We start from the raw sequence: 18,295 nt of genomic DNA on the forward strand, positions 1-18,295 counted from the left end.
TATATATATATATATATATATATATATAAATAAGTCGCTTGATTGTACAGCGAAGTAACAGAAGACATGTAGGGCTAGGAAAGTCTTCTGCGTTTCTCTCTCTTCATGTTCTCCTATTGATGCGCAAAGGGGAAAAAAAGCTCGAGCTTAGACTATTTCCTCATATATTTGAAGGTTTTTTTTTCTTTCTTCTCTTCTTTTGAAGGGGTGCACCCAACATCGCGAAAAAGCGGTGTGTCCTGCAGAAAAACTAGAGTGCTTCCGATGCCACCGTTCGTCTTCTTCTTTTCAGCTGCAGCGCAGGCTACGCGACGTCGCTGCGACGCTTGCGCACACACGCACGTGGAGTCAAGTAGAAGTAGCACAATAGCTTCAAACAGCTAACAGCGGCAACGCTGAGAGAAATAGAACGGTGAGCTGTCGTGAGGGTAAAGAAAAAAAATACGGTCGTGAGTCGGTGCATCTGATTTTGTTGAATGTCAGACGACGTGTAAAATGGGTTGAGGGAGTAATGTGGAGGAAGCACAAAACAGCACAGCATCTCTCTTCTTTGATTGTAATGAGGAGGAACGTGAATTCCACATATTCAGCAATGGGCAGAAGAAGAAAAAAGGGTCACGACTTTTTCTTTATCGCCAGATAACTCATTATTAAAAACCGAAGAAAAAGCATTACTTTCTCCTCCGGCTTGCAGATATCGAAATTGCAAAGGCGCTGTCTCATCTTAACGAGAACCGCGGTTCTTAAGGTACTCAAGCAGCATGGCCGGTCGGTCTGTCTGCATGATACCTGCGCCGATGTGATCTGCGACGTAGCCCCAGTTGTCTTCCTTGTTGCGCAGTGCGTGGTCGTCGCTGTGGCCACCGCAGGTGGTCGGCCAAATCGTGTTGATCCACAGCACCGCCCCCGTGGCTTTTGCCAGCTTTCGGATGTATTGCAAAATCGCCACGTTCTCCTTCTCAAAGTTGATCTCGTACAGGTCGTGGTGGGGTGCGAAGATGTGCTCCACCTCTTCATAGGTGGTCGCGTCCGTGACGTTCACGATGGGCATAAAGATCACCTTGTTCAGCAGCTCCTCGCCGTACCGCTTGCACAGGTTATCGTACGGGATGTCCGACTTGAGAATCGTCTGCGCCACCATGCCCGTCTTGACCAGCAGTTGGTACGCCTCGTCCAGGTACAAGTCTGCCTTGTCGAGGTTCACAACCACGCGATCCTTCGCGAGGAGCAGCACCTCTTCCGCGGTCGGCACCGTAAACTCGGTCATGTTGCCTAGACCATCCTTCATGCGTAGCTCGCGGATCTCGGCCAGTGTGTGGTCGCAGATCTTTCCGTGGCCGCTCGTGCACCGCTCCAGCGTCTCGTCGTGCATGAGGATGAGCGCGCCGTCCTTGGTGCGCCAGACGTCTACCTCAACGATGTCAGCCCCCATCTGGATGCAGCTCTCCACCGCCTCCAGCGTGTTCTCGACGTAGTTGCGCCAGTCACCGCGGTGGCAGGCAACACGAACGGGGAACGAGGAGTCGGGCGTGTGGATCGGCAGCGCCAAATGCGGACGCACCGTCGGGGCATCGCGAATGAAGGGCCTGTTTGGCGAGTTGCGACTTGCCTGATTCTCATGCGGGGCCACCGCCTGACTTTGTTGTTGGAGCTTCTCTACGGCGAACATATTGGCGACTTTTGGTTTTCGAGAGCGGGCGATGCGAAGAAATGCAGCGGGAAGACAGGATCGCACAAAAAGCCGATGTACACGCTGAACGAAGCAGTGAATCCAGGAGCTCGGAGTGGGCAACGGATGATTGAGGGAGAAAAGTGCAACGCAATAAGTTAAATTGCAATAAGGGCTGTGCTAAAAGAGAGGGGAAGAGGAAAGTAGCTTTGTAATAGAGATGTGTGAGTAAGTCTTCAAAAGATGTGAACGCTTGTGTTAGAGGGACATCGTCTTTGAAAAGCGTTTCAGCATACGAGCAGACAAATGGACGTTTTGCATTGTGTGTGTGTGTGTGTGCGTGTGCGAAAGTAAATGAGAAGAAAACGAAAACACGGGGTGAAGAAAAAAAAGAAGAGAGCCAGAGGAGCGGGAGAACGAAAGTGAGCAAGTGTTTTTCAACACACGTGGGCAGATCAAGTGGAGGGCATTCTGGCTGCGTTTCCACTTCGATGCAATACCGCCTAACATATACTTGTGTCCAGCGCGGAAGCACAGACAAGCAGGCGGCTGTGATCACAACAGCAGGGTAACTAGAGAAAAACGAAAAGGGAAAGAAAAACGTAGAAAGCGACACGTCAGCGACAACACAAATACCGGGAGGCACGCCAGCACATTGGGGTCCACCACCGGCAGGGGTCACACGTGGCCTTCTCATCGCCACTCACGTATATGCCTTTTCACTTAATTGCGCCTATTGGTTGCGAATTCTGTTCTGAAACAAAATGTTTTGACATGCACACAGAGGTCGTAAGAACAGAACATTGAAAAAAAAGGAGGCAGATAGAGAAGAAAACACAACAAAAGCGCAAGTGTTCGCTCAGAGCAATGAGACCATTAGCCCTCCAAAAAAAACACATGTCGAGGAACGCAAGAGGCGAGCAAACAACCATTCGGCATCACACAAGCTCGCTGCTGACTGACGAGACACACACGCACACCCACACACTCCAAAATTTGGCCCTTTGCCTCTCTAAAAGCCCTCTTCCAAAAAAAAAAACCCCCAGCTGGAATTGCTTTGTTCTTCTGCGATATGCCAAGCTCACAAGCGGCAAAAGCGCACCGGCGTAATAACCGTCACAAATGCAACTCCAACACAGTCAAACGGTGGAACTACCGAAAAAAAGAGAAGAACACAAACAGAACAGTTAAGAAGGCCAACATAACGCAAAAAAAAATATGTAACAAGGAAAAAAAAGGCCAACGTGAGACACAAAAATGTTCTAAGTACAGTGAACAGATCAGCAAAGGGGCAAGAAAATACGAAGTAGCCCATCGCCTACTCGCAGAGGAATGGGGAAGAGAAAAGTGAGATGTAAAAAAAAAAACGCGTTCTGCCATCACAGCAATCATTTTACGCGCTCCTCATCAACTACACAACGATTTGGTCCCGTGATGGTGCCCCAACACCAGGCAAGTGACTTTTTCTTCTTTGGGGGCGAGATAACAGTGAGAAAGAAAGCAGAGCCTTGCATTTTCAAATCACAAGATACAACTTTGCCATTTGTTTGCTGTCGTGCGCAAAAACACACTCCACGAAAAAAAAAAGGTGGTGAGGCAATGAGAAACTTCATGTGCGCCAACAACAATAAAACCAGAGAAGGCAATTTAATAAAAACGTAAAGAGAAAGAAAAAAAGAAAAACGATGCGGTTTCTGTCAAAAAAAAGATGATTTATGAGAAAAGCCGATCTTGCAGCTCTCCCCTCCCTTCACCGTTGAGGCCGCAACTCTAATGCCGAAAAAGGAATTTGCAAAAAAAAAACTGTAAAGTGGATTGCATGAAGAGGAAGGGAGGAAAAAGAGAAGAAGGGGTGCAGAAATGAAAGAAAAGCACAAGTTGAAAGGCTCGTGGTCTACGTGGGTGTCCTTCTATTGCGCCTTCGCCGGTCTGTTAGCGGCCGAGGACGTATAGGAAGAAGCACCGCTAGACGACACCGAGGACGAATACGATCCGCTTCCTGTTACTGAGCGCGACTGCTCGCCATCGTCGCCCGTTTCCTCGTCAATGTAGGTCGTCTCCTCTGTGTAGCTGCTAGAGTCGCCCGTCGCGATGTCGTCTTCCTCCTCATCTTTGCGAGAGGCCGACGTCTCCTCGTCAAGGTACGTCGTCACCTCCGTGTAGTCGTCCGTGCCGGTCGCGGGAGACGCCTCCTCCGGCGTGGGACGGCGGCTGTACGAGCCGCTGCGGGTGCGGTCGGGGGCGGCGTCATCGTAGGTGCTCCCGCCCTCGTCATCGCGGGGGCTGCCGTAGGGAAACTGCGACGAGCGCGGCGTGGCTTCGTCCGGGAAGACCGGCTCCTCGGCGTCCGTCTCGAAGTCGTCGTAATCCTGCTCGTTCACGTTGGCGTCGAGGTTCTCCGGGAAGGCGGCGGAGGACTCCGTCAGCTGGTCCACGTCGTCCCAGCCGCGGCGCTGGCTGCCTACGACTCGGACCGGCGCCGTGTCGGACGTCGTCGTCTGGCCGAGCGTCTTCGGCGTGTCGCCCTCGTTGTCCTGCGGCGGGGTCCACTGGCTGTTGATGCGGCGCTCCTCGCTGCTGCGGCGGCGGTGGAGGACGAGCAGCAAGATCATCGTTACGAGCAAGAAGATGAAGATGTAGCCCAAGGTGACGTAGACGGGAATGAGGGCGTAGGCGAGCTTCACCCGATCCCGGCCGCGCTCAATGCGCACCGCGACAAAGTAAAGCGACATGAGAAGAACGCCGTTGGTGAAAAAGGAGCCAACGGTGTCAAAGGCGACGCCGATCTTGGAGCGCACGCCGATGGTGTACTTCATCAAACTGCGCAGGCACGCCTCGGCAACGCGGAAACCCATGCGGAAGCAGAACGGGATGAAAATGATGTACCACGAGCGGTCGAGCCGATTGTCCAGCTTAAACCCAATCAGCACCCATTGGGCCACGCCGCACAGCATGTGAAGAAAGCCCATAGCGAAGATGCCGCGGTAGACCACCGAGTCGGGGCGGTTGTTGCCGACCTCCATCTGCAGCCGCAGCCGCCGCGGCCAACGCCAGATGAGCGAGGTGGCGTAGTAGAAGATGTCACCCATGATGGGGAGGCACATGTAGGTGAGAAACTTCCCTACCCCATCGTCAGGGTCTGTGTTGATCTTGACGCCAATCGCAAAGGGGATGCAGAAATAGCAGGCGGCCGCCAGCAGGTTGCCGACCGGGGACAGGCGGTCCATCACGGACATGCCTTCGCGGTAGGTCCGCGGCGAACCCCAGTTCATCAAGACCGCCAAGACCGCGACGACGATCATGACGATCGCAAACGCCATCAGCGGCGCAATGATCTTCTCCCACGTCCAGGAGATCAGTCCATCGTCCTGGGCTGCGAGGAAGGCAAAGAAGACGAGCAGCAACGCCACCTCAACCATCAGCACGATGCAATACAGCAAAATGGTGCCGACGGCGCCGAGTGCAGGCACAAACGGGCCCCACGCCCCACTCGAGATAAATCCGTAGGCATCTTCGCCGATGGTGTCGAAGAGGTACTTGCGGCTACGGTTGTAAAGAACGAGATAAGCTTGGTAGTAGTGGTGGCGCAGCGTGACCTTGCGGAAGTTCCACTTCACCTGCCGCGCGGTGATGGGCGTAATGAGGTCGAGGAGGTGGTACAGCCTCCAGTAGCGCTTCTGTGGAGGGTCGTCGCAGCACATGGTCTCGCGCAACAACCAAGAAGAAGATAAGGAATGACAGAAGGAGCGACAACACAACCAAGAGAACACTATGAATTCTAGAAAAATGAACGGGAAATAGCCGGAAGTGAAGAAACGAAGAGGAAATACGTAAAAAAAAAAAGGAAAGATCAACACGATAGCGTAGGCGATGCGGAAGGAGAGAACGAAAACAAGAGAACACGAACGGTCGCCGTTGTGATGCACTCCCTCTTCGTTTCCGGATTTCTTTCTTCTTTTGGGGGACGAGGATGGAGACTGATGTGTGAGTTAATTCAACTCTAGATGTGTCAAACAGACCTACACCGAAAACAGGCAGAAGTGGCGGGACCAGGAAAAGAGGGGCTTCCTTGGTCGGGTGAAATGACACAATGGTTCACACACGCACAACAACCAAAAACGTATCCGCCAGCTTAACACGTCGTGCGTTGCGAAATAGCGAAGTGAAACACCTTCCTCTGAGACACACACAGAGGTATGTGGTACTAATCAGACTCTGGGCGGAGGAAAGCAATCAAGTCAGCTACTTGACTTGCAAAAGCAAAAGTATTTTTGGAGAGAAAACCAACGGCGACAGAAAGGGAGAGAGATCAGCAGAAGTAAAAGAAGAAGCGTGAAAGAGATCCTGAAAAGACAGATCAAAATGCTGTTGCTCGGAGACTGCTTCGCAAACAACACCATCGTAGCATCCGATCGGTAAGCAGACCGAACGCGCCCATGACATGATTCTCCTGTAGGGGTGAAACTACAATGTGCAAACCCTCACACGAGAAGTGTTATGCACTGCGGCCTCATTAAAAAAAAAGGGAGTTCGTTTGTCGATTGCCTTGATACTGCATCGGTTTTTGTTTTCTTTCTGTACGCTTCGATTCACACGAGGCCCAAAATAAAGATCCTTCCCACCGATAAAGACTCTTGTCATCTCATGCGACACGACCGTAAGGGAGACTCCTTCTCCGTTAGTTTATCTCTCCTCTGCGACTCGCACACCTGTTTTATTGTTTTTGTTTTTTAGCTCCTCCAACTCCAACTCTGCAAAGAACAGCTAAATAGAACTATCATCGTTTAACGCCTCACCGCTGCGCCTTGTACGGCTCCTGCGTCACGGGGTGCTTCCATGTTGTAGACTTCTTGCCGGACTGGAGAAAGAAGTACTGCATCGTGCGGCGGGACAGTCCGTACTCCCAGCCCTCGGGCAGCGGCGGAAACGGCACCCCAGGCGCGTTCGTCGCACCAGCCGCGGCGCCGTTGTTTGACACGACGGTGTTTGCGGGAGTTGCGCAGGCGTCGTTGTCATTGCGCACGTTGTTGTTCCGGTCCGCATCGGAGTCGGCAGTGGGGGCGCTGGCAGACGTTGCCGCCTCCGCTGCAGCCGGCGGAAGAACACCGGTGCAAATCGCCGTGTCATTGTTGGCAACGGCGTTCCTCAACTGCGCTGCGGCATTATCGTCCACCTCGCCGTAGAATCGCACCGGCAGTGCAGTGGTGGCGATCGCCTGCTGACGCGCCTCCTTCGCGTTGGCAGACTTCTCAAACTGCACCACACCGTACCGCATCGCGTCGACCGTCCGCACCGTCTGGGCACGCAGAAAGCCTTTGCACCCGCGAAACATGTACACGAAGGCGCGCTCGTCGATATCCGCCGGCAGCGGCTTCACGACGAGGCAATCGTCATGTCGTGCTTTTTGCCAAGGCGTCTCATCAAGCGTGGCTGCCGCGGGGACCGCTGCCGTGACTGGATTCGGACCCACCGACGCGGGCTTCATGTGCGGTGACGTCCTCACAGGTGCCTTGGCTGGCAGCACAACCGGTAAAAGCAGCTTCCACTGCTCCACCTCCCGCAGATGCAGGCGGCTGCACTGCCCGCCCGCACCGCAGGTGTCTTGCTCGGGGTCTGGATGGTACGCAGGACACACCTCGACCCGGCTAAAGTCGCCACTACGGCGGTGTTTCAGATAGGTGGCGAGACCCACAGTGGGGAACAGCCCACCGGTCGACAGAACACACCACCCGCCGGCGGTCCGAGCGAGGACCGTGTCGGTCACCGCCGACGTCGTCGCCGCCGCAGCGCCGGGCGTGTCCGCCACCGACTCCAGCTGATAGGCGTGGACGCGGTAGCGCTGCTCCTCGGGCGGAGAAAGCGGCAGCGCGGCGAGCGAGGAAAGCGGCAGGCGTTGTATGCACACCCGCGACCACTTCGAGCGCCTGCCCGGCTGACACAGTCGCGCCACACACAGCTCGGCGGCCTCGGCCTCGGCGAAGAACACCGTCGCCCACGCGTATTCGCGCTCCTCCACCGGCACGCCGGGCAGTTCCGACCGCACTGCCGACTCCAGCAGCACCCGCTCCACGCTGCTCGTCATGCGCACCGACTCGATTTCGTCCATGATCTGCTCCTTGTTGAGGCGTGTAGGGGCCCAGAAGACCCCGAGGCGCACCCCCGCGCGGACATCCACCTCCGTCAGGTCCTTCGCAGATGCGCTCAGCGTCGGTAGAGGTGGGGGAGGCGGCGGGGCCCACGCGCTGAAGTGAGGTGCTTCCGGCGGCGGCGGAAAGACCGGCCCGTAGCGCGGCGGCAGACCGGCCGGTTTGCTCAGTGAAGGAGAAGGTACGGGAGGGGCGGGAAAGATGGAGGAGCCGCCGGCTGCGGGCAGCAGAGGCCCATTGGTGGTCGGTCCGCTGGTCGAGTGGTGAAGTGTTTTGTCGACCTCCTCCAGCCGGGGCAGTTTCAGTGGTGCTGCCCCGTCGTCCCCTCCGTCGTCGTCGCCGCTGCTGTCTCCCTCGCGCGACGGCGACGATCGGGATGAGGCCGCGGAAGACGCAGAAGAGGAAGATGAGGAAGAAGATGCTCTCTGTTCTGAGCCATCGGCGGATGCGTCGTCGCTCGAACTGGCGGAAGACGAGTGCGTCGCTTCCGTCGCAGATGACGAAGACGGGTAGCTGTGCTCCTCACTGCGCTTGCTCGTAGACGAAGAGCTCACAGATGCTGACATGAGGACGCTCCACTTGAAGTGTTCAAAATACGATACGTTGAGAAACAAACAAGCCTGCAATACAACTCCAGCGAATTCGGAAAATATCTGATGTGCGTAAAGGCTTTGGCTACGCAGGATGAGGGAGGAGGGAAAAAATAAAAACCTGTCCGTTGCAAAACGAGTCAGCGATGATCGCAGCGTCCGCTCCAGTCGTGTCCAACGAATGTGGGCAGCAAAACAAGGAAATAGAAAAAACAAAAACAAAACGAGCAAGACGACGTGCAAAGAGATAGAAGAGAAGCCGCGGGTAGGTTCCGGTAAAGTATCACGCTTGCATTGTGATAAGCGCATTCGAAGCGATCCACTGTCAGTGGTGGAACAACAGAAAAACGCAGCAGTGGATGAGTGATATTCAAGCACAGTCCTCTTTCGCTTTTATTAACAGCTGAGCATCAACTATATTTCTTCTTTTCTTGAGCTCGCATAAGAGTCGAGAACGTCCCTCCTTCCTCCCCCTGCTTGGAGGGCGGAGGGGGCGGAAACCATAGACGATCACGCCGAGCAAATTGGAGGCCACCCCGCCCCAACTACTTATACCTTTGGCACTTCGTCATCTCTATTGTCGCTTGCGAAGCCTGAGGAGGTCACGTTGCGTTTCATAACACAGCCAAAAGATTTTGTGTGGAGAACAAACCGCTTTTATAAAAGACAGTCCAGCAAAACAAAGAGAAAAACGATTCGAACGTTCACAAAACAAAAAAAAAGAGTGTCTTCGAAAGAAATACCGTGCTACAGAGAGGAAAGGACAAAAAACAACCAGTCTTCGTCGTGACCGTGATGGGCACCGCCAACGCGGTCTCGAGCGTGAGAGTGTTGCTGCAGTGAGACGATGCACGATTGCTCTGCCAAGTGGCACCTCGATGTCAGAGCCTGAGACGTTCAGTTTTGCTACAATTATCTTTCTTCTTAAGTCTTAACTTGACAAAATCCGTCTTTAGATAAGTGGGTTGCGGGCCGCAGGGCTTGGACTCGTATGACGCCTCCGAAAGCCGCCGTTATCCGGTGTGAAGGGCGTCATCAGAGAGTGGTCAGCGTTGGACTTGGTGGCACGCGGCACAGAGGCATGGCGCGACGTCACGGACGCCAACGAGTCAGCGCGACTCACCGCACTGCTGACCGATTCAGACCGTACCATCGAGTTGGCGACACTGTTGCACCGACTGCGCTCCCTGTCGTCTCGCCAGCTCATCCACTCCTCCATGAGCGACGTCGGCTGCCGAGATCCACCGCGGGGCGGCCGGTTTAGCCGAGCCAGCACCTCCGAGATGTACGCTTCGTGGTCGTCCGGGGGACGGCGGTCAGCGGGCAGGTCCGCGAGGTTTCTCGTCAGCGGCGACGGACGCTCCGGCATGGGAGTGCGCACCCACCCGCTGCGCACGACCGAGCAGGACGGGTTCTGGCTGCGCAGGCCGGTGTGCGCGCTGGGGTCGGCTTCGGCATCGTAGAGGCGGTGCGGCGTCCCATCTCGCCTCAGCGCGTCCTGCAGAGCTCCGCGCGTCACCGCAATGGAACCCGCCGGTGACGAATTGCCCCCACGTGCCAGGGGAGAAGAGCGCAGTGGCGTACCTTTCTCGGGAGATGTCTGTTTCACGTTTTGATGATGCTGCTGTGATGGTTGTTTCCTCGGTGGTGAGGGGGGACGCAGAGGCGTGTGCTGCGGTGGCCGCAGTGGTCGTCCAGTATCGGCCGGAGCGGGTGGGGGACTCGACGGCGGCTCTGCGTGGTAGGTCAGCCGGCGTGGCACCGCGCCGTCGGCCGGGAACACAATCGGCTCCGTCGCGCCGGTCGTCATCGTGGGTTGCCGGTGCAGGGACGGCGTGTTGTCGTGTCGGCCGGCCAGTGAGCCGTCGAGGGGCACGACGAAGCGGCGGACCCGCACATCCAACGCCGCCTTCTGCCCCGTCGGGTGATAGCGGAAGGGGATTGCGTACTCCTTCCACACACCCAGCGCCGCGGTGAACTTGGCAGGATCGAGCGAAAAGCCTGCCACTTGCTTCTTATCCTCCCACAGTGAGAAGCGCAGTTTTTCGCTGCCCGGCGCCGGCTGCAGCATGATACAGGTTTGCTGGCCTCGGTACTGCACCTCTTTCGGGTTGCGGCAGGTGCACCGTGTCGTGCTATACGAGAAGGAGCCATAGCGGACTTTTAGGCTGTAGTCGCCACCGAGCAGCAGCGGGGCGGGGTGGTCGAGATCGATGCCTTCGGAGCGCACCGTGATGCGCTCTAACTGCACATCAACGCTTTCTACGCCGTTCACGAGGTTGGACGTCGTACGCGGAGGAGAGACTGCTGAAGAGCCCATAACACCGTTGCTACGAGGGGAAGGCACCGGACTGCTGCGGTGAGGGCTGCTGTTTCCATTTGAAGTAGGTGCTGTTGCAGCTGCCGCGACTATTGTAGGCTGTTGCTGCTCTTCGCCGCCGGCGTGCACTCTCCTAGGTGGCGTCGGTTCTCCTACGCGCGGTGGTGTGCTTGACGCCAGCGGCTGCTGGTGGGGTGGAGAAGTCTTCCATAATCGGTCACGTGCAGGATTTTTCGGAAGGGAAGTGCGACTGCCTTCGCGGCTGTGCGAAGCGGGCAGCTTGGGCGACCGCGCCGCTCTATCGGCTGACGTACCTTGCTCGTGGTCTCCGTCTATCTCGCGGGCCACGAGAGAAAAGAGAAGCCTCCCGGTGACGTGTCCCGCCGCGTCGCGCAGCCGAATGGCGTAGTTCTTCTTTGGCTTCTCAGAGTACGGATTAGGGTCTAGGGTGCCCTTCGCAATGATGGGCAGCGCCCCATCGTCGCTGTACTGTGAAGGACGAAGCGCAAACGTGACCACTTCCCTCTCGCCGTCCATGAGAAACTGATGCGCCTGCGTGGGGAAGGTGAGTGCCATGTCGGACCCGAGCGCTTTGAAGTAGATGCTGTCGGTGCTTCCGCCAATGCGCGCCGTCACGGCGGCCGCGGTCTGCTTGGAGCGGGGTGTGCGGCTCCACGTACAGTGAAATGCGGCTGTGTCGGGGATACTTCGCCCCTCCGCGTCCTCGGCGAACAGCCCCGTAAAGGCCGTGATGTCGCACACGAAGCGGTACAGCACAAAGTCGAGCTGAATCATCCTTGCGATGGGACCCACCGGAGGGAATGTTCGTGTGGCAGCACAGGCCGAAATTGTCGAAGCTCTCCTCGTGCTCTGCTGATCAGGCCGCAGAGCAACTTAATCAACGACCAGGCCGCAAAGCTTGACAGGTGAAAACGTGCGGTTCCGCGAGAGCAAATCAGAGAACAAAAAAAAACTTTCTAAAAGTGTTCTACAAAAGGCGGCGGTTGACGAGAATATTGGTTCTATGGTGCGGGAATCACAGAGCGAGCGATGTGACCGTGCTGCGTAAATAATGATAATAAAAAAGAGTAAAACGAAAAATGAAATATCTAAAGTGATATCTTCTTTTATTAGTTTTTATCGCTTTTGCTCCACCTAAAGACGCAGCGGGGTAGTAGAGGTGACGTGGGGATCTTTCTCCCTTTTGGTGTTGAAAGTGCCGTGGAGCGTTTACACACTCGCCACGTTCCGATTCAAATATATATGTATAGAGAGAGAGAGAGGAAACAGCAATAGGTCACACAATGAAGCGTTCAGTGCATTCAGACGTTCGATTTCTTTTCTCCGTTGCGATAATGCATCACTTACGCATTTCACAGTTTGCCCAATCCCCCAAAAAAAGAAAAAGATGAAGGGATGAAAGGCGCGAAGAGAGCGAGAGAGAGAGTAAGAAAAGATTCGTCTGGCGGTGAAAATCGAAGGTACATGACAGGTGCATTGATGGAGTCGCTATTGTCCTTAAAAGCTTCACAAAAGACGAGCTCAAATGACACGCGGGCGCGCATCACCTAGTGCTTGTACGTGCAAAATTTTCAAAAGAACGTTCCTCTCGAGTATTCGAAAATGATGACGCATCAACACAGCACGATTTTCAGGGACTGCATGGTAGCTCTACATGTGATACAAGAAAAAAAAGCGCTAGAAAGAAACAAACACGTTCTTCTCATGTTCACTAAAACTCTTGTTCTTGTCCTGAACGACACCATGAATGGAAAAATCAAGAGAAGCGTGGCTTCTTCAATGTGAAGAGTAAGGACGCAAAGGTGCGATGGCGCTCTCATCATCACCCTCGACATTCTCTATCGGCTCAAGATCCATGGTGGAGTTTGCGTCGCTGTCCACGGAACGCAAAAACACCTCTCCCTCAGCTTTGTTTGGCACGTCCTCCGTCTTCGGAGAGACGGAGATGCATGCACCACCTGCACAGCCGCCGCCTATCTGCTGCTGCTGCTGCTGTTGCATCCATCCACTAAGTCCTCCCAACGACGGTATGATGGGCGAGGGAGATTCGCTGACGAGCACGTCGGCGCCAGAGCTGGCGGACACCGTCGTGGGTGCTGCAACGCCACTCGCACCAGGAGGCCGCGTTTCGCTGTCGTTGCTGAAGGGCATGGTGGTGGGGCTTCTCCTCTCGCCACCGCCATGACGAAGAGCTATCAGCGACGGTGTGGTGGCCGAAGACGAGTGCGTGTGGCGCTTCGTCACGGCTTCTTTGCGGGTGGCAGCACTCGCCTCTGTCATCTCCGTAATGTTTGCGTGAGCTTGCGGCGGATGGCAATTCAGGCGGTGGTGAGACGCGTTGGTGATGTCAAACAGCGGTGACGTACGGCCGGTGAAGATCTGCGTGGACTGATCTTGCGAGAAATTGTCCGCGAGGGTGATGATCGAGGGCAGCGCCACCGGGTGCCCAGCGCGCATGTCCTTCACGACAGCGTCGAGGCTTCGCTTCTGCGCAGCGAGGCGATGCGCCTCCTGTGAAACGTGGTGGTACAACGCCTCCAGTTGTGCCTGCATGGAGCGCAACGACAGCTCGTCCAGTTCCGCCTGCACACTTCTCTCACGCAGCACTTCAAAGTTCGAAAAAACGTCCCCCAAAAGACGCTCTGTGTCGGTGCGATACGCACGCAAGGACCGCACCGACGCAGCCATCTGCCCCGCAAAGGCACTACGAGTAGACCGCAGCGCGCCTTGTTTCTGCCTGAGGTCCTCCACGCGGCGGCTGAGACTCTCTAAGGTGGACGTGGTGAGGGACGCAAGAGGGGGCACGTCCGTGTTCTGCACCGTTAAGCAACTGGAGAGCTGACTGCGTATTTTACCCTCCCAAGCACGCCGCACGATGCGCACCTCTTCGCGCTGCGCTGTCAGCTGACGACGCCCCCGCTCCATCCCGTCTGACCACGAACGCGTTGACGTCTTCAGTTCTTCGATTGTCGTGCGGAGAAGCTCGCGGTGCTGCTGCACAGACAGGACGAAGTCACGCCACTGCGACTCGGTGGTTTCAAACGACAGTTGAGCTTTGCCTGGGAGCGGACTCTGCTTGGGTGAATATCGAGATGGGAGGCCTTGTTGTTTGGTGCGGAGTGTAAGCGCCATTTGGGTCAGTTTCGCACGCATCTCCTCCGTCTCTCTGCGCAGTGATTCGAAAGACGTCGTGCAACTCTTCGTTGCAGAAGCGGCTGTCACAGGGCATCCTCGCCGTCCTGCGCCGTCTCCGTGCGTCTCACGGAGGGACTGATACTCCGACGCCGCACGGGATTGGAAAGCACGGCGCTGCCGCGCCAGCTCGTCTCGCCGTAACAAAAGTTCCGAATTCGCGCTATCACGTTGCGCAGCTGTGATGGCTACTTCCCGCTCTGTGAGAGCCCGCAGCTGCTGTTCCAGTGCAACGCGCCCGCGCTCTGTCGTGGCATGCAGCTGAGCGTGGAACGCACCAAGACGCTGATTTCGCTCGTCCGCCAGTCTTCGGTGGCGCTTCTCCAGCGAGGTTTTCAACGCGCCAAAGAGAGAATCCGCACGCCCTTGAAAAATGCTGTGGCACTCAGCGTTGAACTCCCTCGCAGACGTGTCGCGCTGTGCTCGATAGCTCTGCAACTTCGCCGCACGGCGGGCGGCGTCGTTGGCAAACAGCTCGCTTCGCTGTTGCCGGGCCGAGGCCAAAAAGGTACGTGCGCTGAGGGCAACGGCACTATTGCACTGCTGCGAAAAGTGCTGTTTTAAGTGGCGCACACCGTCCTGGAGTCGACGCTGAAGCGCCTGGAAGGCGGCTGCCTGGCAGCGCGACTCGGGCGTGTTGGACATCGCATCTTCGCACTCTTTCTGTAAGGCGACGTTCTTGCTGTGCTGCGCCTGTAACTCAGACGTGACCGCGTCCAAGGCTTGTCCATGGCGCTGCGTGCACTCCGCACGGTATGCCGACGTCGCGGCGTTGAGATCGACGTGGGTTTCCGCAGATGGCGCCCCTTCACGTGCGTCCAGCTGCACCTGCGCGTCACGCTCTGCTTTTCGCCGCGTTGCCTCCGCCTCCTTCTCTCTCAATGACCCCAACGTGGCATCTAACTCCCTCACCTCCGCCGCGGCCGGGTGACCGTCTCCCTGCAGCACCTCCACGCGCCCCGTGACGTCGATCAGCTGCTGTGTGACGGAGTCGAGCTCTTCGCTCAGGGCGAGCCGGCGTGAACGTTCGACATCCGTGGGCAGCTGGGACGCTGGCGACGCCGGCGGTGCTGTGTGCCGCTGCGTCTCCTCATGGCGCAGAAACGCTGGCACGCTCACATTCGTGCCTTCAAACGCCGGGAACGCTGAGGTGGCGCTGAACGCGCTGGGGGAGAGAAAACCAGCGGACGTCGTGTCAGAGGAAGAAGGGAGAACGGTGGATGGTTGAGGAAACGCAGAGGGTGAGGCAGATGATGGGGCGGCGACCGACGGCGTGTCGTCCAGCCATGACGGAACGCCGTGGACTGGGGTGTTTGTGGTGATGGTGGTGGTGGTGGTAGTGGGTGTGGTTGCTTGTCCCTTTCGACGCCCCGCGATTGGTACAGACATCGTGGAAAGGCTCTTTCAGTGTAGGAAAGGGAAAACTACTGAAAAATGTTGTTCTCAACAAGTTGCAGTACGGACAGCAACAGTGCTTGCCGATTTGTGTGTGCGTGAATGCGAAGCAAATCTAATATTAATCTATATAAGGTGAATCTAAGGAAGACGAGGGTAGAACGAAAAGCAGTTACGTGTGTTCCGGGCTTTCAGTGATACGGTTGCATTTCTCTCTTTAGAAAAACAGTGGTACCCTTTTCTGCGTTTATTCAACCGCAGATGCTGGGAGCTGCTAAGGCATGGAAAAACGGTGACTGTGAGAAAGAGGAAGAGCAGGTTAGAGTGAGGAGAAGGAGAGAAATTGAGGAAGTGTGAGAGGTTGCAAGAGTTGTGTGATTCCGTTGAGTGCTTCAAAACGTAGTCAAGGTACACTGGTGTTGCGAATACCAACAAACTGGAGAACGCGACCCATTACCGTGGCACGTCGTTCAACTGCAGGCGAACGGCTTCCGTCTAGTTGCATCGCCCGCTTAGTGGAGGTGACCACGAGCCCCATCGGGAAAGCTACTACTGTATCGCACATTTATGCAATCACTGTAGTAAACAAACAAAACACCTAATACACTAGTTTGATCCGTTTTGAAAGCAGGCAAAAAAACCTCTACGGTTATTTCCAGAGGATGAAAAAGTAAGTGCCTCTTCAAAGAAGGGAGAAAAACGCCTCTGCGACTTTCTATTGCAATAATTTACATAACAATATAGAAAGAAGAAACAGTTAGAGCGCATGCAAACGCGCGGCAACGAAGACGTCTCTGCCATGCTTCGCAGCCGAAAGTCAAACTTCACAAGTTTCGCTCTCTGTTTCTGATCTGTTAAGATTGCGTCACGAAGGTGGAGGAGTCTGGATCTCTGTCAAAGCATGCCGAGTCCCCCTGCGGCGGCGTGACGGTGCTCTTCCCCGCACAAGTCGGTGCGCTGGGTGCCGTCTTCTTCGCGTGTGCCTTTCCACGGTGCCGACCCTCCATTTGGATGCGCTTGAAGAGCAGTTGAAGCACCCGTTCCTTGTCCGCCCAGCTCAGTGATGCCACGTCGACTTCCTTCAGATCCTTCCAGGTCAGTTGGTTGGGCAGACGATGCGACGCTGGAAGATCCTGGGCAGGCGGCGATGGCGGAGCCGGTGCGAGTCGTGATGGAGAATTGCCCGGGAGAATACCATTCCGACACTGCCCGTTTAACGGTGAAGAAGAAGAAGCAACGCCGGCATCGATGTCGTGGCGCAAGTAATCCGGCATCGCACTGGGCACAGCGACCAGCGTACCGGTGTTGTCTAACGGGGCTGCCGGCGGTGCGGAGCGCGGGGCTCGTGACGTGGCTGCCACGGGAGGAAGGGCGGGGGTAGAAGGGGAGTCGACGCTGGCCGCTGCCCCTGTCGCACCGTGCCGCGCGGTGGCCGCCACCCCGCGGCGTGGAAAACCTTTACGATCCACTGTCCAGTTGCCGTTGGAAGAGGAGGAGGCGAAGGCAGCTGCGGTCGCCGGCAGCCCGCCAGGACTGCCCACAATGAGGAGCTGTCCTTTGCTTTCTAACCGCAACACCGTCGACGCGGTCTGCGTCGGAGAAAAGGCGGTGACCTTTGAGTCGTTCGCTGCGTCCAACGGACCTCTCGCCAGCTGCTGACGGCGTTCCTCAATCACGCGCTGCCGCACCTCGCTTAAGGCGGCGTAGAAGAAGTCTTCAAGGTCACTGCGCTGCGACAGCACGTTGTCGGCGCTGCTGCGGAGTTGGTTAAGATCACGCCTCAACCGCAGCGCGTCGTGGCGGGCGTCGTCCCGCTCCTTCGTCAGCGCATTCACCTCTGCTTGGTGGCGGCGTTCTTGCTCCGCCAGCTTCTTGTCGTACTCACAGACCACCGTGTTCAGGTTGTCCTCGTCCGTCTTCACCTGCTGCCGCAGCGAGGCAATTTGGTTCTTCTGCTGCACACTGCGCTGCAGCAGTTGCTGCTTCGCACCCACGTCCAAGTCCGTCTCCCGCCGCAGCTTCCTGTAGCTGTCCTGCAGCTCCTTGTACGCGGCGCGGCCCACCGTCACCTCCTCCGCAAGCCGCACCTTCTCCCGCAGCAGCTCGAAGTTCTCGTCATGCACCTCCTTTGTGTGCGTCTCCAGCAGCTCCGTCGCCTTTGCCTGCACATCAGCGTTGTACCTGGCAACGAGTTCCTCCTCCATGGTGCGGTACTTCACACGGCTCTCCAGCATGTCGAGTCGCACCAATCGAACGTCGTCGTCGCGGCGCTCGTCCTTCGCGGATTCGGCGTCCTTCAACGCTTGCAGCTGCGCCGACGCATCCGCACGGGCGTCCAGCGTGTGCAGCGCGTTGTTCAGCTGCACGCTCAGCTCCTGTATCGTGCGGCGCAGGTGGGTGACCTCGACCTCTTTCGCGTGCAGCGCCCGCTCTCGCGCGTTCGCTGCCAAGGCGGCATCGAGCTGTCGCATGTGGGAAAGCTCCCCGGAGCCGGCGTCGCTCTCCTCGTCCTCGGCCGGCGAGACAACGAGGACGTGCGCGGGCCCAGCGGAGGAGGGCCCACTCGACGACAGCGGCAGCATCAGCCGCTCCGCACCGTCACGGGGGCTAAAGAGGGGGGAGGGCGAGGCCGCAGAGGAGGCAGTAGCATGGTTGCCGCTTTCCGAAAAGAGATCCGTTTGAGGGAGTCGACTTTTCCTTGTGGGCGCGGTGCTCTCCAGTGGCGAACCCGATGCCGAATCCATTTTGTCTGTGTTTTCAAAATAGCAGGGACGACGTCAGTGTATTCTAGTGAACTCGTCGGCCTGACACAGCATGCAGATGCGTGATTCCCTTCGTCGTTCGTTGCGTCGCGTGTGTGATGGAAGCAGACCAGGGTTTTTTTTTGGGGGGGGGGAGGGTCGCTTCGCAACAACCACTCACAGACAGCAACAAAGAACAGAAACAAAAGATGAAGGGGGAA

General features: G+C 56.5%; 6 protein-coding genes across 7 annotated transcripts; all 6 read right to left on the reverse strand.

The window, feature by feature from the left end:
* Positions 1-724: 724 nt before the first annotated feature.
* On the reverse strand, positions 725-1,943 carry ABB37_04034 (putative glycerophosphoryl diester phosphodiesterase; the record flags this gene model as incomplete). 2 transcript variants are annotated; one of them, XM_015801564.1, is made up of 1 exon in its annotated part: positions 725-1,943. In XM_015801564.1, exon 1 carries the CDS (start codon positions 1,667-1,669, stop codon positions 725-727), a length of 945 nt encoding a protein of 314 aa, XP_015660184.1. In that variant the 5' UTR covers positions 1,670-1,943. The 2 variants fall into 2 exon arrangements, with proteins under 2 accessions (XP_015660184.1, XP_015660183.1); XM_015801563.1 differs by having other exon boundaries at positions 725-1,922.
* Positions 1,944-3,579: 1,636 nt separating this feature from the next.
* Positions 3,580-5,920, reverse strand: ABB37_04035 (putative mitochondrial hypothetical protein; the record flags this gene model as incomplete). The annotated part of the gene is made up of 1 exon (XM_015801565.1): positions 3,580-5,920. The coding sequence occupies exon 1, from the start codon at positions 5,368-5,370 to the stop codon at positions 3,580-3,582; it is 1,791 nt and encodes a 596-aa protein (XP_015660185.1). The 5' UTR covers positions 5,371-5,920.
* Positions 5,921-6,461: 541 nt separating this feature from the next.
* ABB37_04036 (hypothetical protein) lies at positions 6,462-8,381 on the reverse strand (the record flags this gene model as incomplete). Its single annotated transcript, XM_015801566.1, has 1 exon — positions 6,462-8,381. The coding sequence occupies one exon, from the start codon at positions 8,379-8,381 to the stop codon at positions 6,462-6,464; it is 1,920 nt and encodes a 639-aa protein (XP_015660186.1).
* Positions 8,382-9,357: 976 nt separating this feature from the next.
* ABB37_04037 (hypothetical protein) lies at positions 9,358-12,089 on the reverse strand (the record flags this gene model as incomplete). Its single annotated transcript, XM_015801567.1, has 1 exon — positions 9,358-12,089. The coding sequence occupies exon 1, from the start codon at positions 11,518-11,520 to the stop codon at positions 9,358-9,360; it is 2,163 nt and encodes a 720-aa protein (XP_015660187.1). The 5' UTR covers positions 11,521-12,089.
* Positions 12,090-12,522: 433 nt separating this feature from the next.
* Positions 12,523-15,630, reverse strand: ABB37_04038 (l6202.3-like protein; the record flags this gene model as incomplete). Its single annotated transcript, XM_015801568.1, has 1 exon — positions 12,523-15,630. The coding sequence occupies exon 1, from the start codon at positions 15,325-15,327 to the stop codon at positions 12,523-12,525; it is 2,805 nt and encodes a 934-aa protein (XP_015660188.1). The 5' UTR covers positions 15,328-15,630.
* Positions 15,631-16,187: 557 nt separating this feature from the next.
* ABB37_04039 (hypothetical protein) lies at positions 16,188-18,077 on the reverse strand (the record flags this gene model as incomplete). The annotated part of the gene is made up of 1 exon (XM_015801569.1): positions 16,188-18,077. The coding sequence occupies one exon, from the start codon at positions 18,075-18,077 to the stop codon at positions 16,188-16,190; it is 1,890 nt and encodes a 629-aa protein (XP_015660189.1).
* Positions 18,078-18,295: the final 218 nt, after the last annotated feature.

This window comes from Leptomonas pyrrhocoris, assembly GCF_001293395.1.
Source record: "Leptomonas pyrrhocoris isolate H10 chromosome Unknown, whole genome shotgun sequence".
Classification (NCBI taxonomy): Eukaryota; Euglenozoa; class Kinetoplastea; order Trypanosomatida; family Trypanosomatidae; genus Leptomonas; species Leptomonas pyrrhocoris.